This window comes from Orbicella franksi, chromosome 12 (assembly GCF_964199315.1).
Source record: "Orbicella franksi chromosome 12, jaOrbFran1.1, whole genome shotgun sequence".
Classification (NCBI taxonomy): Eukaryota; Metazoa; Cnidaria; class Anthozoa; order Scleractinia; family Merulinidae; genus Orbicella; species Orbicella franksi.
Genome location: NC_138156.1, coordinates 1,980,491 through 2,007,292, shown reverse-complemented (window position 1 = coordinate 2,007,292; position 26,802 = coordinate 1,980,491). Strand labels below are relative to the sequence as shown.

Sequence of the window (26,802 nt, the reverse complement as noted above, 5' to 3'; positions counted from 1 at the left end):
TTTTCAAAGTCGGGAAGTTTCAGCACAAAATCTTCGTCATCATTTTACGTGATATCATTTTCTTAGAAAAGTACCTATTGTCTTTCAGTCAATCATAATCCAGAATTTCGATGTGTAATTTGCACTGGTGTTACACTTTTTGCACTGGTGTTACACTTGAACTGCACTGCTCTTAGCCAATCAGAATCGAGTAATTTTTTCATGTGTATTATTAATTAAAAAAATAGCGAACAATAACTGTAACCAACATGTGGGTTGACGAGCAGACATCGTAAGAACTGTCAGCTCCTGTCCCGGTATTGAGCTTGGTAAGTTTCGTTAATGAGTGGAATTTCAAGATTTCGAAGCATTTCCACTGATCCCTCTGTTGCTATGTAACCCATTAATTTCATGACGTCACGGCAATATCGCTCAACCACGTGAACATAACAGAAATCACCTGCGAGTCGCCACTTATTCAGAACTTCTAAAGAGTTTCTGATCACAGACACTGCTCTTCGTCCTTCCGCCTTTAAATCTTTCAAGCTAGGCTGAGTTATCTTTACCACCCAGTTTGTGATGTTCTCCAGTACCTCGAGTCCAGCAAATTCGTACAAATAGTCTAAAACCCTCAGTGGTTCAACGGCTAAGTCTTCAAACCGCACCAGTGTTACACGACTACGAAGAGATGAACGAAACTCTTTCATCAGGTTAAGATTCCTCTCAGTCATTTCACAACGAGAATAAACAAACTGTCTCATCGATGACCTTATGTTGCTGTCCACTTCCTTGAAAAAGCGCACTTTCTGAGAAGACATTACAAGTGGTCTAATATCACGTACCAAATGAATAACTTTGCATTCAACTCCTGCTATCTCACACACTTCAAAAAGTTTCCCAATCGATTGACCGGGAATTCTTTCCATAAGAAGCTTATAAACAGTTGTATCATGTTCTCTGCATGCACGTTCGAGGTCTTGTCGTTGAACAGTCCCACAATGTTCCTGTTTCCATCTAGGGTCTTCTTGTTTATATTTGCAAAATGGTGGCGAGCTCAACACTCGGCTTTTAAAACGATAAAAACGACCGATATCCCGCGTTGAATTTCCCACACTAAAGTCACACTGGACAACATGATACAGAAATTTCATCGCAAACTCGTCATAATCCGGTCTATCCCTATTGCGTTTTTGAAAATCGTGGAGTGGTTCAAAGACATAAAACACTCGTGGATGTTTATTGAAAATGTCTGCAAGAAAAGTTGAACCGGATCTGCCATGAGCAACAATTAACAAAACATGTCGCTTTCTTGACTGAGGCGGCATCGACGTCTTCGTTGAAGCATTGTAGGAATCTCTGTCCCTCGCTACAAGAGCCTGAGTTGTTGTCAGATGACTGAATAGGTGACGGTTTTTGACGATATCTCGGCGCGGCGATATTTCGAGAAGGGCAAATAGCAAACCAACTGAAGCAAGAGAGAAGATTAACAGTAGGTTGAAGCTACGCTTAAGATTTTCCCAACCAGCCATTCTTGCTCACTACTTATGCACCTCTCTCAAATTCATTTCCACAGCCATTCCTACAAAAAAGTATGTAAAAGAGATATAATATTCTCAAAATATGTATACGCTATTTTCGCCAGCGCACGAAATCATGAAGGTTGGTTTCTACATCATTATGATCGCTAAGATGGCTGTAAAAAAAGTTCAGTGCTCGTTACATTACGATAATATCGAAACCGCTGTCTAACGATCCTAGCCATCGCAGCGACATACTCAAAAGCAGTGAGATGTCAGTAAGTAGCGCCTCTCTTACTGCGCCTGCGTATATTACTGATCGTTGCTTAAGCTTACACTGTGGCCCAGTCCACACTACGCCGGAGGAATTTGAAAACGGAGATTTCACTCGGTAAACGCATCAGATGTTATCCGTCCACACTAGTATTACACCGGAGGAATTTAAAAAAGCAACATTCACCGGTCATTTTGGATTTGTGTTTGCGGAAAACTCGGTCTGGGAAGTCACGTGATTAACGTGACGCCATCGTTTTCGAAAAGCTCCGTTTTCGAAAAGTTCCGTTTTCAAAATGTCTTCCGTCCACGCGAAAACGAAAAGCCGGGGTTTTCAAATTGATGAGCGCTTTCGAAAGGCCCCGTTTTGGTGGCGGATTCGTGTGGACGGTAGACCTAACGGTAGAAATAAAGCTGCGTTTTCAAATTTCTCCGGCGTAGTGAAGACGGACCTTATGCGCAAGCGAACACCAACCTTATCTCGCTAGCTATTCACGTTAAATTTGCATTGACCGGCCATGCCAGTTGTGATTACCCTTCTTTGCCAAGAAACCAGCGAGCGGAGCTAAATTTAATTTCCCTGATCTTGTGAAAATCATACAACTTGAAAAGGCAAAACATCTCGCCGTAGAAAACATCTCACCTTAGTTTATGGATAAGAAGGCTCCCACCGTAACGAATGCCGCACTATCTGTTTCTTAAATCATTTCTCAGCAAAACGTGTGATAACACACCATCGCACGATATTCTGTACTAACTGAAGTTGACTTTCGTTAGGGTCAAAAGCCGAAAAAAAACAAACAATCTCTTCTCATCGCAGCTGAAAAGAAAAAGCCATTTATAGAATCCGGTATTTTGAAATACCGCACAGCAGCTGCTTAATTTCAGCTTAGAGCCTCGTCATGAATACATTCATTACCCAACTTGTTTCAGGGACAACTGATATCTTCTAGAGAATTAAAACTCCAAATTTTCAACATCAATACCGCTGTAGAAACTTAACGGATCCACTGGGCAATGATGGAACTATATAACATCTGTTTTAAGGACAGATCCTTTGCTTTATGAAAGCAAAAACTGCGGAAAATCCAATTTTTGACGGACATTTTACGTCAAGAAGCGAACGAGACAAAAAAAATTATACTACCTAGTAGTAAATCATAACCGTTTGTCAGAGTCATAACAGAATTTCAAGAATCCTATACAGTTGTTGGCTTCTAAGAGAGTCGACTTGTGAAAATCAGGCTTTGAAACGTCCTTGAATTTTTTAAAGGCTGCTTCAGTTGAAATTCTGTCATGACACAAAATCACGCTGCTTTAATTTTACCATCCTGTGGAGTATCAATATTCCAGAAATTCTTTGTCAAAGACTAATTCTTTGCCGCTTTCGACTGAAGAACATGATCCATTCAAAACTGTGCATCTACTCATGATAACGTACGAAATTCAAATCCACCTGCTACAAAACTGAAAGCTGAGTGAGAACACTGATTCTTTGTTTTTCATCGAAACCTGTATTATTTTTTCTGAGGTAATCATTAAGGACTTAAAGAAGCCCGCTGGAGGACAGATTATAATTATAAACCGTGCACGGAAATGAAAAACCCTCACACTTTTGTGTTCACGAGCCATATTTTGGTCTGATTTTCCAGCAGCTCTGAAAATAGTCAACTATCAAGTCTCTAAAGCACGACTGCAAAGAATTGGTCATGAAGAAACGCGGCCGAAGAATCGCCACATTGTTAGCCCTTTCAAATTGACGGAATATGTAGCCAAGTAGAAGTATTCTGAACTAAAAGGGCAGATGAGAATTGCGATTGATAAGCAGTGATATCAGGAGTCCGTGTCGACTTCTATGCTTCTCAGTTAAATGAGTGCTATGGCCACGTGACCACACTTTCACCAGGTACCATCCGTCTTTGTCGTACCGTTCAAAAATAGATCGCGCTGACAAGTAAATCTAATGTTCAAAGCTCGATTAAGCTAACCTAGGATTAGCGAGAATTTTAATTTCAGTTTTGTGACGTTTCGGTGAGGTTTTCTGTTTATATTGTTTGTCCTTCAGTTTTGAGCTTGAGCAATCTCTAACTACACGAAACATTAGCAGTAAGAACCATTGCTATAAAGAAAAATGAATACTTCGGTTCACTTTTAATCCAGCCCTGAACTTTTGAGGAAGAAATTTATCCTTTATATATCACCAAGGTGATGTATAACAAAGATTGACTTTCACAAAAGCAATCAATTTCTACTCAAGCAGCGGACAGACGATTTTAATTTACATGTTGGCGTACTTAATTTTTTTTTTTTTTTTTGGCCTCCAGCTACAACTTGCTGAAATCCTTCTATCGACATAAAGTATTAATAAATGAAGAAGCCTTCTCAAGTCGAATTACTCAGAAAATAAATTTTCTAATATTCCCAAAGGGAGTCGAACCCATGAACTTCCACAATACCGGTTGGACGCTCTAACCATCAAGTGTTAAAGTTAAAAATCCCCGAACCTTCTTTAAACATAGCAAACCAAATGTTCATCGATATTTTAAAATAAAAAGTATCATTTGTCGATGATCTTCAAACTCTAAATTGATGTCACAAGGCTTTTGATTGTAAATGGATCTGCTATTTGCTTGTTTTCATGACAGTGTTTTCCTTGAAGTTTCAATAGCATGAATTTACCGATTTTACCCATTAAAACAGTGAATCACATTGAAATGACGTGATCAGGAATTTTAAAGCTTGCTGAAACATTGACCAATTTTCAAAAGACGTTTCAATTTCTGTTGGATAAGTTTTTTGTTCGGCTCAACTAGGACAGTGTTTGAGACAGTACAGATGGTTGAGAAGGCATGACAACTGAATTAGCTTTGTATGCAAGGAACAAGAAAAGTCAATTCTTACTCACATATTTCGTAGAAATGAATCCACGATCGCTAAGTTTGTAAATAAAAGGTTTACTACAGTAAGGCGGCGTGAAATATTTCTTGCGTCTATCGTGGCCGAAACATTGCTGGGTATCTGTTTGTTTATCCAGAAATATAAGCCTGACAGCATCTCAGTTTGTTTTCATTGGCTGGTTCAATGTAACCGTCGTGCAGTGAATCGCTTATGCATGCATGTCATTTCACCAATCAAGTCAATGCACATATCGGGCACAAAGGCTTCTTCCGGCGGCGAAAAAGATCTCTGAAAGTCAAGAATACATAGTTGAAGAAATAATTGGCTGAACTGGCTGAACAAAGAATTGAATCTTTAGATCATCAACATGGAATAAATTTTTAATTTTAAAAGTTTTACAGACCCTGAACGTTAAATGTATGGAGCATGATTTACGCCAGTCTAACTTAAATGTGACACGTTTGACTTTCAAACTTCTTTCCTAATAAAACTTCATCTACAGCTTAATTCTACAGATTTTTCTGCTTTCATTACCGCGCAAATACTCATGGCGAGTTTTGCCCGAATAAAGATCGGCGCACACCGAGGAATTCATTAACCCCTGACCCAAAATGCACCTGAAACTGCGGCTTGTTTTCCGAATTCGTCTTAAATATTCCAGGCTGATATAACACGTTTTGAGTGCGCCTTGAATACTCCTAGGCCAGGTTGTTCAAAGCCCGATTAAGCTAACCCAAGATTAGCAAGATAATTGATTTTAGTTTTGTAACTTTTCGGTGAGGTTTTCTGTTTATATTGTTTGACCTTCAGCTTTAAATTTGGATAATCTCAAACTACACTAAACATAAGCAGTGAAAACCATTTTATATAAAAAATAATAATACTTTGGTTAACTTTTAATCCTGAGTCAGTGTTAACCGGGTTTCGAATAACCCGGCCTAGGATTCTATGACTTCCGGTTACATATTCGAGTCTAGAATAGCACAGAATACTTTTTACGAATGGGTTATTCGTGCTTGGCGCAGCGCACCTAGTTAATTTCTTGTTTATAATGACAAAGAATTAATATAACGGCCAACACATCGAGAATTCCTATCAATTTTCATCTGGAGTTGACTGCGAAGCTCGTGAACGATGCCAAGCGCCTTGATCTATCACAGAATGAACTGCCGGGTTAGTCGATATTTCATTGTTTTTTTGCAGCCGTCCGACTCTCGCCAAAGCAATATTATCGGATCCACATTCATACCGACCGAGCCTTCGGTCTTGAAAAGATGCTAGTAAAAATTGTCCGGATTTGAGGAAATCGCTTAAATATTTACGAGGACTTCACGAGGTCAACCGAAGAATCACGACACTAAACTGAGTGGTTTTTGATCAAGATTTGTAAAAATTAATGACAACATACCAGTAGCAAACAAACTCACTTGATGCACGCTTATTGGGTGGGCAAGGTTAACTTCGCTTCGCCATTCCACTGGTAGTCGGAAACGTCTTGTTAGCATGTTGCGTGACAAATAGGGCATGGCGATTTCACATTGATGTAAATTGAGCTAGTAGATAAGAATTAACAATTACCGGAAATTCCTGTGTGACCAAACTAAGATAGCTAATACAAGAATAGGATCGAGTAGAATTACGGACAGTTCGAGAATTGTACTTGATGTGATTAAATGGTGACTGTGTGATTAAAATACTTCTAAGACATCTTGTGACTTTTGGAGAGCACTAAGGTAGAGGGGACATTCTCCAAATGGTAATGTCATAAAATGATTGACTCGTGCTTTTAGCTGAGCATCATCGAGTTTTGATTGCGGGTAAGTTTGGAGAGAACTCAAGACAAGCGCGTCAAGCCGGCAAATCCCTTACACTTTATTTGTACTCTCCAAACTTGCCGTGTGCGTGATAGCTAGATGATGCACACTGAAGCATGAATCAGCTTTACACTAACTGCTAAGAAATGGCTAAAATTTCATCTGATAACTGAGAAATAACCCAAATTATAATACCCTCTAAACGAGAATTCGCGAAGTCGGCTTAGTTGAATTACCTGTCTTGCAAGAAATACTGTATATTTGCATTCAAGCTGTTGTTGTATCAAGTGTAAAACATTTGTTATTTCCTCTGCTATTGCAATAAAGCTGGCGACCATAAACTTCTTTGCCGTCGCTTCAGACTACTGACCGACCGAACACGGTAATATTTTAATAGCTCGCTTTAATTCCATACTGCCTTTGTAATTTCACTTGTTTGCTGTTTTGTTCGGCTTTTTCTATTATGACGAATATGATACATGTGTCTTGTTTTAAAGGAAATCCCTGTGTCACTGAGCGCAATCCATCTACTTTAACGTTTGGGCACCCGGGCTATGAACCGAAACATAGTTAAATAAGCACGGTCAGTAACAGAGGAGCAATTAGCATAAAACATCACGAAGCTAAAAGAACAGCAAAAATATTAGCAAGTCCAGTGAAACACCTGTGTCTACATGAATCGTGGTCAGTAATCAGTAAAAACGAGCAAAACATCACAGATTTTAAGTATTTATGACAAAACTATCTAATGAGATATGTAGAAGCAACTTGCAACCCGTGAGGAAAATCTATAATTGTACCTCAATCATGGCGATCAAACACGAACTTAGCGATTTGTTGATCATCGGCGACTTAATTAATTTCGCTTTTTCAAAGATAACTTTGTTCTGTGTACAAGTGTTGTTATGTTCACCTGTTTGATTCCTGGGATGATTTGAAGTCAATGTGTACACTACTTGATCTTATCCGCTGTACTTAACGGAGCGTCAGCGTGCAGTAAAATCTTACTCATGATGATTTTAATTTCTAGTGTTAATTTACCAAACAGAGAACCCGTCAGGCGTAAAAACAATGAGTAACTTAGTGTCTAACAAAAACCAAACGTGTGGGGAAAAAATAGACAGCTAAATTTAATTTTTTCTTTTTAGTTTTTTATTGGGTTTTGAATCTTTCTCGCCATTAGCCATTTACTTCTTTTTTGTGGTAATTAATTCTATCAAACTTTTCTTGACAACTTTGTGGAGTACTGAGGAAACTACTGAGGGTGACTTTGTGTTCGTTTCTTTTTAACTAAAAGGTGATCATTTCAGCTACCCTCGTTAATTTGCAAAAATCTGGGTCGTAAAATACAAAGCGGGTAACCAACCGCACGCAAGGTTTGTCTATCATTTATTTGTTCACCAACTCTTGAGCTTGGTATATTTCAGTAAATAGTGGAATTTCAAGATTTCGAAGCATTTCCACTGATCCTTCTGTTGATATGTAACCCATTAATTTCATGACGTCACGACAATATCGCTCAATCACGTGAACATAACAGGGATCCGCTACAAGACGCCACTTATTCAGAACTTCTAAAGAGTTCCTGATCACAGACACTGCTCTTCGTCCTTCCGCCTTTAAATCTTTCGAGCTAGGCTGAGTTATCTTTACCACCCAATTTGTGATGTTCTCCAGTACCTCGAGTCCAGCAAATTCGTACAAATAGTCTAAAACCCTCAGTGGTTCAACGGCTAAGTCTTCAAACCGCACCAGTGTTACACGACTACGAAGAAATGAACGAAACTCCTTCATCAGGTTAAGATTCCTCTCAGTCATTTCACAACGAGAATAAACAAACCGCTTCATCGATGGCTTCTCTCGCGAGTCAATTTCCTTGAAAAAGGCCACTTTCTGAGAAGACATTACAAGTGGTCTAATATCACGTATCAAATGAATAACTTTGCATTCAATTCCCGCTACTTCACACACTTCAAAAAGCTTTTCAATCGATTGACCGGGAATTCTTTCCAAGAGCAGCTTATAAACAGTTGTATCATGTCCTCTGCATGACTGTTCGAGGTCTTTTTGCTTCACAGGGAGGCAATAATACCAATTCCAGCTAGGGTCGTCTTGTTTGTATTTGCAAAATGGTGGCGAGCTCAACACTCGGCTTTTAAAACGATAAAAACGACCGATATCCCGCGTTGAATTTCCCACACTAAAGTCACACTGGAAAATATGAACGAGAAAATTCCTCGCAAACTCGTCATAATCCGATCTATCCCTATTGTGTTTTTGAAAATCGTGGAGTGGTTCAAAGACATAAAACACTCGTGGATGTTTATTGAAAATGTCTGCAAGAAATGTTGAACCAGATCTGCCATGAGCAACAATTAACAAAACATGTCGCTTTCTTGACTGAGGCGGCATCAACGTCGTTGTTGAATCATCGTAGTAAATGTTATCCCCCTGTAGATGTGGCCCAGTTGGATCTGCGACTGAAAGCAATTTCTGAGTTACGCGGTGTAAGTCGCGACTATCGGTAATGTCTAGAGACGATTTTTCGCGAAATGCAAAAAACAAACCAACAGAAACAAGAAAGAAGGATAACAGCAGACCACACTTAAGATTTTGACGTCGAACCATTGTCGTTTTCACGTTTTAGTGCACCCTTGCTGGGAATATTGAGTATATTTAGCCTACAAACTGACATAAAAAAGCTAGATTAGCGTCATCAAAATGATTGTATATAACTATATGGATACATATATTTAAATTGAAAAGTCAGTCATGTTTATATGCGTGTAAAGGCCTGATTAAAACTGTACTCACTAGGTAGATATGTCCACATCCAAGCACGAAACGCGCTAAATTTGCATTTATGGGTTTGAACCCATGAAATGCAAAACCCATTTAAACCCATTTAATTTATATTTTACCAGAGAAATTAACAGGTCTTAATGGGAAACTAAAATACTACCGTACCTGAAACTTAATTATCAGAGCTTTCATGGCACGCAGTGTTGTGGATTCCACTTTGTAAGTAGAATGCGGAATATTAAATGTCTCAGGAATAAAATCGCGCTCTATTTCATTCAATTTGGAATACATGCACTTGTGGAAGATAATTGTTGCCTGACAACTGCAGATGTTAAGTGTGAGAAGAGAAAATATTGAAGTAATGAGGGTAAAATATGTAATAAATTCCGCTTTTCAATTGGCAAAACCTGTACTCATGTATATGTTATTAATTTTCATGACCGGACGCGTTTAATTCCGTTTTTAACCAGTCGACTGACGAGTTCCTTAAATATCCATTATTGTCAAACTTTCGGACACTGTTACCCACAGCGGAAGGCCGAGCGAAATTTGAAAATAAGAGAAGAATAATGGTTTAAACCAGGAGACGTTTATCCTTACTCCTACATCACGTTATTTAGTGACATCGGAGCAATGTTTGCCGTCGCTACAGCTGTGACATTTGCGTTCAAAGTAGAGAGACGACTCACTCGAAGTAATGGTGGTAATAACTTTTTTATTTAAATGCGCTTTGAATGTTCTGTCAAATGGATTATAGTATTTAAATTGCAAACGATGATAATTAGTACCAGGTGGTCTTAACCTATTAGTCAATTCCAAACTTCGACATCCCCCAGGCAGCCCCAAGGCATTTAATACTTTAAACTGATATTCAGTTTTCCATCCCCGGGCCAAAAACGCTGTTCAGTTCCCCAGCTTGGGGTAATACTTGGCCATCAAATATCTCCTTGAAAATTAATTATCCAGTAACGTTTCTAAATCTTGCTCTGAAACATCGGAGAAACGAGAAAAGGTCGCCATTATGTAGACAACCTTCAGCAGCTCCACACTAATGGCTGATAGTGTACGATAGCTCAGCCAATTAGATTGTAGCATTTGCACTGGTGTACCACAGCCGTAGTAGAATTCTACTAAGCTAATTTAGCTATTGGCAAGGGATGCTATTTCATCTTCATTTGCATCTTCCAACTCGAATTAGCGGATTTATTTACTACTCTCAACAAAGGCATTGTTCGTTAAAATCGTATTTTTATTGCCCGGACTATGTGAAAAATCGATATATTTAGCACATGACATGGATAGAATTGCTTTTAAAGCACAGACGGATTAACTAATTATTTTCTTGTGTGTAAACAAATGTTACCATGAAATTCAAGATAATTCATCAACTAGCAATATTTCAGCCGAAAACAATTATATAGAGCTCGCCACTTCCACGTCAAACAATAAATTTTATCAACAGCAAAAAGAAATTGGATTTCACTTGCTCCACATTTTTCACGCTATTTTAGTAAAATAAAAATAACGTGAAGAATCTGATTCCCGTTGATGGTTTTGAAAAAAAAGCAAGAATTTTCGTTGTGTGAATAATCTCAAAACATCGCAATTTTTGTGCACAAAAGAAGAACTAGATTTGCATGCGTGCTATTTTCAAATTTAATTGAAGCAATATTGATGGGGGTCCGATAATAGCTAATATGTAAGTGATTGAGTTACTGTCACGGGTCACCCTCATTAAATAAAGTCTTTCACTTCATTTCAATATCTGCTTCTTGGGGGGGATTCTGCTCTCTTATAGTAACCATTTGGTATACTTTAAGTTGCAATTTATTATTTTCAACAAATAGTTTCTCCCTCTCAACTGCTTTCGAAGGTTTTCATCGTTGTGAGCGATCAGATTGCCATGCTGATATGAGTCATGGTTTCGCCTTGAGGCCACGATTTACCTTACAACAGTCAACGTTTGTATGTGAACAACCTTTAAGTGTAAAACTCATTACCGAGTTTCTTACCAAGCGGTACCGCCTTTAGTGCTGATGGTCCCGACATTCGGCCTGAAGAGGGTTGTAGACAAGGCTGATTCTCATAACAGTCACCGAACACAAAATGTAGGGATAGTTTCACCATTGATTTTAATAAATCGACCGACAGAGAGGAAGAAACTCGGCAACTGATTTAAACAAAGGCTGCGCTGTGAGATATCTTGTTATTTACCTTGTACTGATCTTGCTCCTGTGATGTAATCTCTGTCCAATGGCCTCACTGCTCAGTTGAAGTGAAGAGCTGACCTAGTTATGCGTTGTCGTGAATTGTCAATACTGGAAAAAGCGCATCTACCGATTACTTCTACCTCGATTTATTTTGAATGTCATCTACTTACATGAATGGGTTGAACTCTTGTGAACTCGATGGGAGAAGAGATTCAGTATCGTACGTCTGTTGATCTCAGTCAAGCTTTTTTCAGTCAATGTATGTATGTAAGGCTTCCCGCAGAACAGCACTTGGTTCACTGACTAGTCGTGTGAAGTGTGATCTGGTTGTCACCATTGTAACTATCGCCTAAAACGTCACATAAACAATATCTCAAAGGGCAATTATCCGTCGCACGCCGGCCAGTATGAACTGAGATGAATAAACAATAAATAGCAATAAAACCATTTGTCGGAAGTCATGCGGGATGCAATATCGAAGTGAAGTCCCTAAATAGATTACGGTATATTTATCGGCTTATAAGTATACGTGGCCCACGGCAGTAATACAAAATAAATTTCTTCGGTACATCATCTACTCGAATAGGAAAGGCAAGCTGATGTATTCGGCAAAATGACACGCGATAGAACTCCTGAGTGCTGGGTAATGAATGACTGATCATGAGAAGGAAATACAATGGGCAAAACTATCACGGCTGGCACATCTGACATTGTAACTGAAACCTTTCTGTGTCCCAGTCTATATCTGTGTTAATGGGCGAATGACGTAAGTAGCACTGCCATGACGTGACCGAATGATAAGCCACTCTCTCATTGTAATGGCAGAACTTAGCATTTTAAAATTAAAATTAAAATTGAATCAAAATGATCGCCCAAAGCAAAGAAATTGTCCTAAATAGAGAGAATATACTGAACTCAGGAATCACTTCTATCAAAACACCTACATGAAACGAATAATGTGCTGATAAATATTGGCCTAAACAATAACTACTGCAGCCCATAAAACTTCCAGTATTGTTCCTGGTGTTACTCCTCGAGTTCTCAAAGAGCCTTGGTCAGAGATCTATCGCTTTGCAACTACTGCATGTACGTCTACCGAACATAAAACTTACAACTTTTACCGTGACTGTTTGGGGAGACGATTAGATTTACATTAAAAATATCCAATAGTGGTCAAGATATCAGTAAAATATAACGGAATAATGGACCAATAGCATAAAAGAACCCGCTGAGCACAGTCAACAGAGAAGATGGCACACTACCGTATGGTGGCAACTAAGCTTTTAAACGTTTATCTTAACAGATTGGAAATATAAAGACATTAATCGAGTCGGAACTTTCATCTTCGGGGTCAACCGCATTTTGAACGAGTAATTCAATAATTAGGAGTCACGAGGCACGGCTTTAGAACTTTCCCGCTTCGCATTAAACGCTTTAGACTGTTCAGGGAACCAACAAACAATTTCCTTTTAATCATGATTTGTCATGAGACACTATCTTGAATTCTTTCTCTTTGGTCCGTTAGATCGCTCCATCATTTTCTTTCGCGCGTTTGGGGGATTTTCGCTTCTCACAAAATTCTCCGAGACCAGTAATCTTTCAGCATCAACACAACTGTTACTGAACAGGGCCTGTCAACTAACCTTGTTCAAGGCCTTGCGTGAGTGCTCACTGCGGTCTATTTGTTATTGTACAAAGACCACAAAGTAATCCTCGCATCTTTTCCACCAGCAGCTAACAGCTGTCCATGGCTTGACAAGTTTTCTGAAAAATCCACCGCGTTGACAGTATCTGCATGATAATTGAGGTACACCAGGGGTGTGAGTTTTCTCCAGTTGTATATTCTCAACCTGAAAATAGCAAACATCAAAAACGCTTTATAAGTTTATAGTACGTCTTTGAGGCTCTTCTTTAATGCGACCACGAAGTTGGCTTAATTCCGAATCAAATGCTATCTACCGCTGACAAAACTGGACAGCAGGCCCCCAAAGATGGAAACCTCTTAACAACAAAGCAAAGAATTTTAATGATCGGGGCAGTAAGGCAGGAGCAGGGCATTCGAATTTTTGTCACCCTTGTAACAATTGCGACAGGGGTGGCAAATGTAATCCTACAGGTTATCCTACCTCCATCACCCCATTACTCCCATCCCCCACCCCGCCCCATATGCTTGAGGAGTCCCCTGAACTAGTTGAAAAGTCATTGAAACCTACACCTTACCTGCCATCCCATCCACCAGTAGCTAATATTCTACAATCTTTTCGAATCTTGACTGAGGCAACGCCAGGGTTCTTAAGCTCAATCTGCCTGTCCACTGACAAGGTGTACTATAATGGAGAATGAAGGCAAACAGTCCCAAGATAAGTATACAAACTTTTCTGCCTAATTATCATATGTTTCTTTTCGTTTTTTTTTTTTTCCTTTTCATTTACATTTTCACTACATTAGGGAAAGTTGCAATTTTTAACTCAAAGCATCTATTAGCAGTAGGGAGGGACAATGTTTCCTTTGTTTTTTTGAGAGGAAAAATTGTAGGTTGATTGCATGTATTTCAGCTGACTCATCCTTGACTTCAAACTTGTTTACACATGCTTTGTAACAGTTTTTCCTGTTTTAAAAAACTGGATCATTGGATACTGGAATTCAAGAGTTTTGACTGGCTTAGCTATCATGATATATCAAAAGCTTATGCTCGTTCTATGTTTTTATCAAGTCACAGAGGAACAGGTGTTTTCTTACAGAGTTTGAGGGTGTTTTCTTACAGAGTGTTTTCTAAGTAATACATTGTTTTACATGACTAAGTAAGGTTCTTGGTATAAACATACTTCAGGAGTTATTGATGACACACATAATTTGTTGTCTGCCGAGCCTGAGACTATTTGTAGTTTCTCTTTGTCTACATCCATACAGAGAACTGAAATGACCAGAAGCAAAACAAAAATAAGATAAAGGTGGAACAACATTGAGTGCAGGGTTAGATTATTAGTTACGAATCAACAGGAAAAACCTGATTCAGAGTGAGCAGGACTTCTAGTCAAGACTTTTGCCGCCATAATATCCCACAGCACAAGCTGGCCATTTTCATAGCCTGCGATCAACAGAGGCTTGTCTGTTGTTGGACTGGTGATCATGGATAAACACATGCACATTCCTGACAAAAGAGAAAAAAATGTTATAATAATAATGATACAGGAAACATTGAAAAGTGTAGAAAAGGCTCTGTTTTGTGTTTTACATCAGTTCAATACCAAATCTCCAAGATTGTCTGGGAGTCTCCCTGATACAGAAAAGAATCTCCCAGTCTCCCGTATGGGTCACCAAATTTCCCAAGTATGAAAGAAAGTGCTCAAACTACATTTTTCACACTTCTTTTAGCCTATAATTTTTGGCATTTCTTGGAAAGAAATTAGGAACATTTGATACATTTTTGTAGTTTAATGAATTAAGCTCTACTTTTAAGAACATTTTCAGGGTCTAGAAGGTAAAATTGACTTTCTCCTGAATTTAAAATTTCTAGGTAGGTATCTCTGGTTTTACTTCGAAATGACAAGCAGTGAATAACATAGAAGTCACTACCATAAAATTAGTTGTAAAATAAAAATAACAAAGGGTATATCAAGAGCTATAAAGCAAAATCTATTCACGAAAAAACATTGCAGGACATGGAGTTTAGTTATACATATGGACTGTTAGTCTGACCAATTACTTAACAGTGCAAATTTGCTACAAGTGATCATTAAATCATAAACTGTCAATTTTGTTTATGACGTAGGTATCTGTACTTACCCAGTGACTTTTCATTTTCAGGTTTCAGAGAAAACAGAATTTCTTTAGAGTCTAAATCAAGAATATTAACCTGAAAATTAAGATCCAAGGTCTTTAATGGCAGCAATTAAAAGGTATTGTAAAAATTAAGAGAGTCATAAGTCACAACATCCAGCAGAAATCTTATATCTGTTCCTCTAAATGAAACTAATGCCTTATTTTCTAGATATTCCCAAAGAGCTAGCATCACAAATGCACAACAAGAAACTCCCAGAGTTCACAGATTCCACAACCAGACAAAGCGCATTCTTCTATGAACTGTTAAACTCTGGAAATCATTAGAATCGCCGCTTAAGTTGACAGTCCTTCACTAAAGGAGTTCAAACATTCTAAGAAAACATTAATCTCCAAATTTCTATCTAGAGTTTTAAACACACTGATCTATTTCATAAATGTAAATGGATGAATTAAGTATGTATCTATGTATCTATGTATCACTGACTAAGTTACCGAGTCTTTTAAAATAATTTCTTTGTTGATTATTGTTTTGGATGCATGTTATTGTATTTCCCTTATTACTTGAGTTATATTATGCCTGTAACCAAGTCCATGATTGTTCTTTCCAGCCCAATATTTATGGGGGTAAGACTTTCTTTGTCCAGAGGCATCCATATCAACATTGAAGAAGGTAAAGGAGTCATCAGAACAACTGTTACAAGGATTACTATTGTGGAATCAGGTATTGATTCATCACCTGGGATTGATTAGAAGCAAGTAGAGCAATCCAGTGTGACTCATATCCTATTGAAAATAAAATACTTTTAATGTTGACATATCACCTGGCCTAGAAATAAATCTGGAAAACAAAACTCAGTCACTGTCAAACTTCTTTCTTCCAGATATATTATATGGTATTTAACCAATTAATATACTGTTCATATTATTTTTTTTAGGTACAATGAAATACGTAATTTATAAGACATCATCTGTTGTTAAGTCAAGAAGAAAGTTCTAAAATTAAAGTTGAAGTCATCATTGAATTAATTTCAGATACCTCTTGGCAAAATACAAAACTGACAAAATCCAAGGAAAGGTGCCGTTATACTGTTCACCACTTCAGCTCTTCCTTCAGAACACTGCCATGTTCTTACATACCCATCACGGCCATGGCTATAACAATAATATATCATGCCAATTAAGAAAGAAACAGGGCCCTCCTAAAAATCAAAATTGATGGGTGTGGATCCCTCCATAAAAATAATTATACACAGTGATTACTTTGGTTGTGTGTGCATGTGTGTGCGTCTGTTTGTTTTTGTTTTTGTTTTTTTTGTTTTTTGACACTCGGTTGAAAGCCACTCTAACTGAGGTTGTTATCATGTTATCAGACCCCCACCTAGTTGTGAGATAGGTCGAGGAGGGAATGGAATTAAACTGACTTTTACAAAACGCTTTATTATGCAGTGTACCTGATAACTCTTCCACAAGGATGAAAGTCTGCAGCAAGGATCCCTTGTCCATCATGACCATCCAAAGTCATCTCTGTTCTTTTAGTCTTAAGATTCCACAGGTTCACAGTTCCCTTTACAGACCTGGTAAATTCAAGCGTTGTTGTAAATAATGTCAATATAGATTCTCTCTTCTATTTTTCTCTTTTCACTTTTTATAGGAAGCAGGCTTTATCAAGCCAAATGAGATGTTCACGTTACATACCCAGAAAGTAAAAGCCCGTCTTCTCTTACAGACCTTGGTGCAAACTTGAGGACATTTATAGCTGCTTCTGTTCCACGTAACACATATATTGGGTCCGGGGGACTTCTGCTTGCCATGTTTTTTGCATGTTTTCCACAGCTGTTCTTATCACAGTGTGCGGTAAGGTTGTTCTCTCCCAGGCGTTACTAACTCCTGCTCAGGAAGATTGGAAATAGTTTTTAGCTACACCGCTGGCCAAAGTGTTTTTACTGTTGGCGCAAACAAAATGGTGGGTAGGGGGTCGGGTAGTATACTGACTTTGTCCAGGTGGGATTTCTGAACTTTTCTTCACTAGAATTTTTCTTTATTTCTTATTTATTTTGTATTTTAAGCAGTGATATTTAATTCTCGTTTTCTCTAAGCCTTGAATTCGATTTAATTTTTGGTCAAGTGTAGAAAAAACGGTCGCAGGTGTGACGCCATGTGCGTTTTACATGCAAACGAAATTGGTTTTGTTTTGTTTTGGCGTCATCAGTAACAGTTAGTTAGTCAATACCGTCAACTTTTTTCATATAAATTGTGACACATCTAGTATAATTTGAAAGCTATCGACCGAAACAAAAGTTTTCCTAAAGCTCAAGGTACAAGCCAAAATTAAATATAAGCTTACAAAAGCTTAGTACGGCGAAAATGCAAGATGATGGGGAAGGGCTATGCGCTTCTGGTTTGGGTGGTTTGCGTCCTTCGTCAGCTTCAACAACTGAAGAATCACTCGAAACAACGACGCTTCAAGATGAAAGAGCGCCTTTGAAAAGGAAGTCCGATGAAGACCTAGGGAGCGACCAAAAACGTCGGCTAGTAACAGAGGAAACTGAAAGCAGTGACAAAGCTATTTGGACGCAGAATGATGAGATGCAAAACACAGAGTCGCATGGAGAAAACGGCAGTGAAGGAAACGAACTTGGCGAGCCTTCGGAACCAGAGCGTCGAGTTATTATAAGTACGTTGTTTCTTTATTCCCTCTCATCATAATTTAAACCCGTTGATATTTATTGTTTTTAAATATAAAATTGAGAGAATCCGTGCGTGGACGCAGAACAAAGACGTACCTGTAGGAAAGGTATCCACTTGTTGGACAAGGTGTTAATAAGTGACTGGGAGGACATCTTAGAGCCATTGTAGACAACTTTATCAAATGGGACTTTGTAGCTCAGGCTAAATGTATTGTGTAAAAATTGTGTACCGCACAGCAAGAAATTATAAGATTATGTTAGGTTAAAACCCTGAAATAATCTTAGTCTTGTTATGCTATTTAAATGTGTAGCAAATACATGTAGTAGGTTTAGATGAATACAGCAAACAATTGTTGTGGGGATCATCTGTTGATTTGCGATGACCTTTTTGCATGCAGGAGAGCTATACTGTCAAAATTGACCTGTGGTCTGTGACAGCTTAGCTAAGTCTTTTGCCTACATAGGTTTCAGCAAGCCTAGTGGTATATGGCTCCCACTTTTAAAATTACTGAGTTAAATTAGGTAGGTCAGTTACAGAGATGTTCAAAAATGTATAATTTTTAAAAGAAGACCATTTAAATTTTTTAGAAACTACACTAAAATTTGCATCAAAGAGATGGCAATGATGTGACCGTGTCAGTCAAGACCACAGGTGTCAGCATAATAATGGTTTCATGTAAGGAAAAAGGAAAAAAATTGTTTTTTTAACATGCATAAGAGAAGTGAAAATTAGTCTTTTGCTAGAAAAATCTCACGATTTAGGATTATAAGATTTTTTACCCGAGTTTAAAGTTTAGCTGAGTTTGTATGGAGCAAGCTGCTGGATATTATCTACATTTTCTGAGAAGGCTAAATTGGTAATTGGCCCAAGCTTGATTTGTACAAATAAAAGGAGGATATATTAAAAACATTTTATAGCCATGCAAGATATATGTCAAACTACTGTTGTTAAGTGTTTTGACTTGCAGTGGTCCATAAAATGACAAAATGAAAACAGTCATATTATTATATTATGTGTTAAGTATTATTCTGTGCAGAAAACAGCCACCAATTATCATTAACATGTCTTGTGCAAAAACATTAGCCAGCTTAATTTTAACACCCTGACTGGGTGTTGTGAAGTACAGTATTATCCAGCATTATTTGAATGTTATTTTTGTTCTTGGTTTTCATCCTTTTAGTGAAGGGTAATCTGCCAAAGCTGGCTTTACCAGATGGCTGGATAGCGCTAAATCACCGGAGTGGTGGAATCATCTACCTCCATAAACCAACAAGGGTCTGTACTTGGTCCCGTCCCTATCACATTGGAGGTGGAAGTGTTAGGGTAACTTTATTCTTTCTTTTAAATGGTTTAGTTTGAAGTCAAAGTTCTTATCACATGTCCCTTTTGTTTCTCCACTCTTTCAGAAGCCCTGTTTAAGCCAAAGAATTTAACAAATTGTAAAGGGATGTAGTCAGTTTCCTTCAACATCCTTGAGGGGGGGAGGAAGTGGAGTCAGTCACATATTCCACTGCATCAATCATCAGTACTTCTCAATAATTATTACTGCATAATTATTATGCAGCTTTTTTTCTCCATCCCCAACATTTGCATGAATATTAAAAACTCAAATTTATCTTTAACACATCTGTAATCCACAGATCACTGATATTCTATGTTCCTGTAATGCAACTTTGAAGTTAGTAGCTGAACTATTTAGTGGGTCCCAACAATTAACTGTATTGAGGTTCATCCCTGTTTTCAATTCAGCTTTTTCTTCAGCTGAGAATTTTTGTGCGTAATTTAATGCCAGTGAAGTTCAAAACACATGAATAAACATATAACTGGCAGGTGGCACAAAATTGCAGTTGGGATTGACAAATGGATAAATAGTTCACTTATAAATTTGATCCTCTTGACACCCTAATATGTCACACCCTATGTGGACTAAGCTATGAAAGATGATGAAAATTTGATCTGCACATGGATGTCTAGACATAGCATTCCACTCATGAAGAAATGGATTGAATATAACAAAAACTGTGGTATACTTCAGTCACTTGATCATTGCAGTGCATTTGGAACCAGGGGGGTTACTCCCAAGGTATGTGCAGCCCCAAAGGGTATGTTTTTTTGCCGTTTTAGTCAGAGATAGGGTATTGATTTTAGCCATTTTGGTCTCAAATAGGGTATGGTTTTGCACTCTAGTCTTGAATTGGATATGTTTTATAGAAGAAGTTATCCTACCTTATAAAAGCATGTAAACATTGCCTTTAAGCCTTAAATATTGGTCTGAACTAGGAAACTAATTATAAGGAAGTCTGAAACAGGGCATTGTTTTAAGGGTCAGGTTTTAAATAGGGTAGGGAAAATCACAGATTTTGGTCTTATATAGGGTTAGGGTTTTGGGAAACAGCCTGCACACCCCCACCCAATATTTCTGGGAGTTCCTCTCCCCCCCCCCCCCCACTGGGGGGGAGGATGCTCAGGAGACAAATACGTACTACATGTAATTTACCCTTAGCATCCCATAATAGCTATTTGAAACAATGGAATTCAAAATGGCAGCCATACTGGTAAAAAGGTCAATTCTGCTTGGCACCCCTCTTTCTTATCCTTGGCAATTACTTGGTGTTGTTCTGGACTCCACCTCATTTCAAGTCCTCAACCTTAGCTGGGACTCCCAGAAATATATACTTGTAGCTATATGAGCCACTTAAAGTATTTCCAGGAAAAATATATTAGGAATTTTCTAGGCTGGAAAAAGGGGCAATAGATCTAATGCAGACAGCATATGTACAGGAGTGGAAGAAATGTATGCTGAATGTGACAAGATTTGTTATTATTAATTAAGTTTATACCCACCTTTCACTTTTCTGCATCTTGCGCTTGCCTTAAAATTGCCACTGGTAGGCCTTTACTGCCTACGGGTAGCATTTTTGGTCACATGCAAGGAGCAAATATGGAGTGAGATGGGTATGCATAGGACTTGTAACCAGTTACAAGGCAGGTTAGAAAAGATAACTGGACCTACACAAAGAAGTCACATTTCTGGCCTCAGTTGTACAAAAAATGGCTAAAGTTATCAACTAGGTAAATCATTATTGAGTGAACAGTGTATTTGGTTCATTTGTCCTATGAATATTGATTTATCTGGTTGGTAGTTTATCAATCCATTGTACAAATATTTGGATGCACATGCAGATGAGATTAATTTGGGTTTTCAGGAGATTGTTACATTTGGTTAATGTAAGGTGCTAGGAAAAACAAAGATTAATGGCAGGAAGTTGGAAGAGTTTTTGTGTGCAGGCATTCGGTAGAAATTGCAGCCCTTAAAGGAGCTCAGTCACGGTTTGCGCATATTGAAAAGTTTAGCCTCAATTTTTTAAATTTGTCGTTTGTAATCCGTGTTAATCTTCTGCGTCCTTAGCCATACTTGTTTCTTTATGGTTTATCATTATCTCTAAAGTGTTTTTCTATCTTATTAAACTGTTATTTTCAGGTTTCCTACCATTTAGAGGTAATTTTGTACGTGGCCAAAATAACTCAAAATAGTGTGACTGAGCCCCTTTAAGCTGAATATACATGTACATATAAAACCATTGACTGAAAGTGGCAATGTGTTGCAAGGATAAATAAGCAAAGTTGAAAATCATAGCTGCTTTTTCACTTTTCCACGTAAGCAGACCTTGTTTATTCTACCTTTGTAATAGTTAGATGGTTGTTTTTGGTTCATTCAAACATACACTGAAATTTAATTCAAGTAAATGTTCACATAACTCCCACACAACACAAGTGTAGGGAATGTGGATAGATGGTAAGTTTTAATGGAGACTTTAGGAGTAAGTTTCCTCTACATTTTATTTTTCCTCTACAATATACATTGAGGAAAAAGCTAATCAGGAGGTAGGGGAGTTTCCCTTTCTCTACGGGTGCATTACAATGTATTGTCAGTTGTTAGGGACCTTGAGATAGCAGTAGATCAACTAAAAGTGGGACTAAAATTTTAGTCCAGTTACCTTTCTACAAGCCGTAGCCGTTGCTGTCACTGATCAGGTGAATTAGGAGAATATCTGCCCAAGATTGATGTAAAATGTGGTAATCAAAACCATTAATACAAGGTTTCAGTCCCATACACTAAGTCCAATCTAAGGTGGCTATTCCATGCTGTTAACTTTCAGAAACATGATGTACCACTGGCTGCCATTCCTTGTCTTCACCAGAAGAGAGCATTATCCATGGAAAAAGAGAAAACTAGCAGTACAATTTTAGAGGATACCAACTTGCGTTCCAATCTTGTAAACCAGGGAGGTTCAATTTTGAATACACTGAATACTATGAGTGAGGAAAATACTGCAAAAGCAATTCCAAATGAGAGTTCCATTACAGAAAACGTCTCTGTTGGAGAGGGACATAAGAGAAGTGGACTGGATGTAATCATGAGCGTAACTGATACAGACAACGTGACAGAGAGGAATGGCGTGACAGAGAGGAATGGCGTGACAGAGAGGAATGGCGTGACAGAGAAGACTGATATGACAGAGAAGAATGATATGACAGCTAGGGATGAGGAAATAGTGCAAAATGGTCTGATGGATCTCGTGACAGCAAGTGGTGATATTACCGACAGATGTGATGTGACTGACCAAAGTAGCGTAACACAACACCCACAAGTTGTAGAGAATTATAACTTTTCTGAAAGTAGCGAAAGTTCTGATGAAAGGGCTGCTTCAAAACAAAAGTCTGGTGTTAACGGCAGTAGCAGTACTACATTAGAGTTAGTAGATGCTGGAGATCTAGGCATGTACTTGTCAAGTATTTGGGAATTTCAATCTCTTACCTCAGACCAAGAACGATATGCTGTGATTGCCCAGCCACAAGTTGTTGATGATCTTGAGCTGCCACCATCATTAGAATGCCAGCCACACCCCGTAAAATGTTCAGAAGACAAGAGGCAGACAGGCAAAGATTGTCTGCTGAATGCTGGCGGAAAAACCCCGGTAGCAATTTTACATGAGTACTGTCAGCGTGTGTTGAAGACAAAACCAGCTTACCTGTCCAGCGAATGTGAGAATGCGGACACACCATTTATGGCAGAGGTCCAGATAGGTGAAATCAAATATGGATCAGGAATCGGCTCCAGTAAGAAACTCGCTCGACAAATTGCTGCTGAATCCGCGCTGGAAGTGTTGTTACCTGGGGTTTACACCAAAATACGGGATTATCAGATTTCAGAAGCCGAGCTAGAGGTAGAGTTTAATGAGCATGTGATTCCTCTGTTAAATTTGTTTTTGTTGTTCGCCCTTTTCACGTGTGGGCTTTACACACTTGTTGACTGGGTTGAGATACCACTGAAAACCGTTGATTTCATCGGAAATGATAGAGTAATTCCAAGCATTTTCTTGATAACATTGCAAGATCGGGAAAAATGTTTAGAGGACAGAAGTTCTTCTAAACGAAAGAACTGAATAATTAATGTTCCCTGCAAATGCATCTCCACTTCTCGACCCTGTCTTAAACGTGTCTTGGTAATCCTCTGTTTTTTCACTTGTTTCCTATTGTTTATTTATTAATTTCCTTATTCGTGTTTTCAGTTTTTTGACAAAGTAGACATCTTGGACCATAGGCTTCCTGATTTTTGTTCAAAGACAACCCTGCCAAATCCCTCGCAGATCCTTGAGGAGTGTCTAAAGAGGTTAGATTTTCTTGATACATTCCAGAGTGGAGGAACTGAAATGAGTGCTGGATTTTTTATTTGTTTTTCATTCTGTTACTCCTTCCAAACAGTGACAGAATGGCATAAAAGAAAGCTGCATCGATTTTGTTTCTACTTACCTGGAAAAGCACCGGAGTGCTGTGTTTTACAAAGTATATGTGGAAAATATTGGCAGAATAAGTAAATTGTCGCGATACAAGTTGAAGCTTGGTAACCCGCCGTAGCGTATTTGTAGAGTCGACTCGATCTTTACCATTTAGTTGTCTGACCGTTTTACTTACCTCCTGACGGAGCACAACCATTTCTCTTGTCTGAAGTTAATATTTTTTTAGTCCTGATTTGTGTCTTCGTTGTGCTGCAGAAATCAAGGCATCTGTTCGTCTCCGATCCAGTTCAAGACCGTATGCGGACAGGACAGAAGTCTGTCATTTCAAATCACATGCGGCAAACACTCCGCTACGGTTAGAAGAAGGTCTTGTTGGTTTGTAAAAACACAGGCAGTGAACGGTTCCTCTAGCTTTCCTTGTTTTGACTTTGTTTTATGATTTTTTTTTAGCTCAATTACCACTAAAGGAAAAACCTAGTTCGATCAACATGTGCAACTATAGCTCGTTTCGAAACGGTTTTTTTTATTCCGGTTATAATCCTCCTGGGATTTTACGAAGTTACAAAAGCCCAGGGCTTATAAGCGGCAGTTTACGGTATATTCTATAGTTAGAATATGCGATTTGTAACCTCAGTTTTGTATTTTAATTTTACAGGGTCCTTGTAAAAACAAGCGACTTGGCAAGCAGCTGGCTTCACAACAGATCTTAAAGGTGATTTATTGTGTAAATACTTAACAAACTAAGATGTATAGTGTTGCACGAGCAGAGGGAAAATAGTTAAACTTCCAGCTTTTTTGTCTCGAAAACACCAACTTGTGGGTGAAGTCGAAGCTGAGTTAGTGTTATTAGTTTATCACTGAGAAGCTTATCATTCGCTGAGAATCAAAAATTAACCGTTAGCAAAATGCCCAAAACTTGGTTCATGCAGTGCCTCAGTACTCAGATATGACTGAAATTTGAAAGGCGAGAAACTGCATATAACCTAAGGGACTCTGGGAATAAACTCAATGTTCCATTGCCGTCCACAAACTATTTCAAAAATAGCTTCAGCTGCAGTGGCGCCATTCTCTGGAACGGACTTCCTTGTGACTTAAGCCGGAAGCAGAGTTTCTTGGACAATAAACCATATTCGTATTCTCGTTATTGGACTGGAACTAGCTTGCAAGTGAGGCTAATGCGGAGAGTCTTTTCAAATGCAAATGACATTAATCTCTTTTTAATGATATTCCACTGCAAGAGCCTCTTTTGCAAGCTAGTTCCAGTCCAATACCGAGAATACGAATATGACCTATTCAAACGCCTACTCAAAGGAGAACAGTAAGACAAGGTATTTGTGGAAAGCAGTTTTTTATTAAAATATTTTTCATTACATTAGTTATTGAGTATAAGCTAGAGTTGCCACTAGTCGACCTCATGAGTTTCAGGGTAGAATAGCTAAACTTTTCTGAATGTCTAGGTCCTAAAGCTGACGAATTTTTAACCGTGGTTAAAGATTCTCTCTCCGGCTATCTATCTTTATGCTGGGGTGGTCGTGAGTCTGAGTAAACACAAGTTCATTCGCGTTTGGATCTTTACTGTTTGTTGGACCTCGATTTTATATCACATTGCTCAATTTGTCGTGATCATGTGAATGTCGAATTGAGAGCTTCACAACTGAAAAAATGCCCTTCCGCATGTTGTCGGCATTGCAAGTTGAAAAGCGTTATGGTGATTCTCACCACACTCGTGTTGCAAGGAAACGCATCATCATGTGCGAAGAGTTCAACTTTGGACAACTTGCAACAACACGCAGGGGCTAATACAATACACGCATCGTCAACTTCTTTGTTGAACTTTGTACCACGTGCACTCTTGCTGCCCTAGCCGTCCTTTTAATACTGTTATGTCTTTTGTAGAAACTCCATCCTCATCTTGAAAAGTGGGGAGCACTGATGCGAATCTATTGTGACAGACCTTCAGGCTCTATTAAAAAGGTAATTACTCTTGTAAGGTCACTGTATTTCGTTCACGTGCAGCTCGGTTGTAGCTCAACACAGAGGGAAAGTTGGTCACGACTCAGTCCGTAATTATTATTTTTTTTTTTCTAATGCGCTGCCTAAATTTCTGTCAGAATTTACTTTCGTATAGACTACCATGTTCAATTTTAACACCTCCGCAGGACCTCATTATACTATTCCCCTAGGAAATAATGCTGTGATCTGAAGTGTGTTGCACCAGAAAAGTTAGACTGAACCGCTCCGTAAAAACACCTGCGTTTTAGTCAATGGGGGGCGAAACGAAGAGACCCTGGAAGCGAATTACCTCCCAGTCAGTAATTAACGCGCGTATTTGCAATAGGTTCACCAAAATCTTGTCACCATTCTCCTCTGTCCCTCGCGCTCATTTGATTTCTAATCTATTTTGTCTGTTTCGTTTTGTTTTGTGGTAGTACAAGCAAGTTGACAGTACATCTCACAGCGAGCGAGAAGATGGGTCTGATATGAACCAGGATATCGACTTGTTGGAGCGTCTCAAAATCGAAATGAGAAAGCTTCATTCTGAGGTTTGTACTGTAAAATGTTTGTTAACTTTAACCGCATACTCAAAATCAGGTTTTCGGTTTTAGTTCTCGTTTATGTTTATTGGTTTGTTTTCATTTGCAGGTTAAGAATACCAAAACCATGAAAACCAGAAACCACTCGGCAGAGCCAGTCTTTACTGTGGACATGTAAACTTAATTGAATGTCACATAGCCATTGTCAACGATTATTGTGATCACAAACAAAGTTTGTGACAAAGCTATGAAATAGCTGCCGTCATAAATATAAAATTAGTTTTCTCAAAAACGCAATTGTCGTACCATAACATTTATAATAGCAAAGCTACTTGTACGGAATACTATCAGTAAAATTTTTAAATATAATTTTATAATAATAAACAAATGCAAGACCAGTAAGCTCTGGGCGTTCATAGTGTTGTTTGCACCCTTTTCACCCGTTTCATGAGAGTTCAGATGTAATGTTCGTCTTGATTTATTCGGTACGTTTCCCAGTTGCC

General features: G+C 38.4%; 4 protein-coding genes across 4 annotated transcripts; 1 reads left to right on the top strand and 3 right to left on the bottom strand.

The window, feature by feature from the left end:
- Window positions 1-13: 13 nt before the first annotated feature.
- Window positions 14-13,152, bottom strand: LOC145464528 (carbohydrate sulfotransferase 4-like). Its single transcript, XM_081448443.1, has 2 exons — window positions 11,498-13,152; window positions 14-1,558 (listed from the first exon to the last, which is right to left on the bottom strand). Exon 2 carries the CDS (start codon window positions 1,506-1,508, stop codon window positions 282-284), a length of 1,227 nt encoding a protein of 408 aa, XP_081304569.1. The 5' UTR covers window positions 1,509-1,558; window positions 11,498-13,152; the 3' UTR covers window positions 14-281.
- LOC145464527 (carbohydrate sulfotransferase 4-like) lies at window positions 6,428-13,198 on the bottom strand. The gene is made up of 2 exons (XM_081448442.1): window positions 13,137-13,198; window positions 6,428-9,169 (listed from the first exon to the last, which is right to left on the bottom strand). Exon 2 carries the CDS (start codon window positions 9,107-9,109, stop codon window positions 7,871-7,873), a length of 1,239 nt encoding a protein of 412 aa, XP_081304568.1. The 5' UTR covers window positions 9,110-9,169; window positions 13,137-13,198; the 3' UTR covers window positions 6,428-7,870.
- On the bottom strand, window positions 13,172-17,114 carry LOC145464530 (guanine nucleotide-binding protein subunit beta-like protein 1). The gene is made up of 9 exons (XM_081448445.1): window positions 16,972-17,114; window positions 16,728-16,850; window positions 16,313-16,428; window positions 16,013-16,059; window positions 15,280-15,349; window positions 14,501-14,644; window positions 14,319-14,407; window positions 13,714-13,820; window positions 13,172-13,343 (listed from the first exon to the last, which is right to left on the bottom strand). The coding sequence occupies exons 1-9, from the start codon at window positions 17,085-17,087 to the stop codon at window positions 13,172-13,174; spliced, it is 984 nt and encodes a 327-aa protein (XP_081304571.1). The 5' UTR covers window positions 17,088-17,114.
- Window positions 17,115-17,640: 526 nt separating this feature from the next.
- Window positions 17,641-26,709, top strand: LOC145464526 (microprocessor complex subunit DGCR8-like). Its single transcript, XM_081448440.1, has 9 exons — window positions 17,641-17,950; window positions 19,145-19,287; window positions 22,125-23,192; window positions 23,538-23,638; window positions 24,021-24,120; window positions 24,421-24,477; window positions 25,662-25,739; window positions 26,195-26,308; window positions 26,409-26,709. Exons 1-9 carry the CDS (start codon window positions 17,641-17,643, stop codon window positions 26,475-26,477), a joined length of 2,040 nt encoding a protein of 679 aa, XP_081304566.1. The 3' UTR covers window positions 26,478-26,709.
- The last annotated feature ends 93 nt before the right edge of the window (window positions 26,710-26,802 follow it).

Excerpts from the sequence above, each read along its gene's own strand:
- LOC145464528 (XM_081448443.1), bottom strand. The coding sequence starts at position 1,508 with ATGGCTGGTTGGGAAAATCTTAAGCGTAGCTTCAACCTACTGTTAATC.
- LOC145464527 (XM_081448442.1), bottom strand. The coding sequence starts at position 9,109 with ATGGTTCGACGTCAAAATCTTAAGTGTGGTCTGCTGTTATCCTTCTTT.
- LOC145464530 (XM_081448445.1), bottom strand. The coding sequence starts at position 17,087 with ATGGCAAGCAGAAGTCCCCCGGACCCAATATATGTGTTACGTGGAACA. Across the intron at positions 16,851-16,971 it reads GACGGGCTTTTACTTTCTGG|GTCTGTAAAGGGAACTGTGA; the intron begins GTATGTAACGTG and ends TGAATTTACCAG. Across the intron at positions 13,344-13,713 it reads ACTGGTGGATGGGATGGCAG|GTTGAGAATATACAACTGGA; the intron begins GTAAGGTGTAGG and ends TGCTATTTTCAG.
- LOC145464526 (XM_081448440.1), top strand. The coding sequence starts at position 17,641 with ATGCAAGATGATGGGGAAGGGCTATGCGCTTCTGGTTTGGGTGGTTTG. Across the intron at positions 17,951-19,144 it reads AGAGCGTCGAGTTATTATAA|TGAAGGGTAATCTGCCAAAG; the intron begins GTACGTTGTTTC and ends TCATCCTTTTAG. Across the intron at positions 24,121-24,420 it reads GCGGCAAACACTCCGCTACG|GGTCCTTGTAAAAACAAGCG; the intron begins GTTAGAAGAAGG and ends TTAATTTTACAG.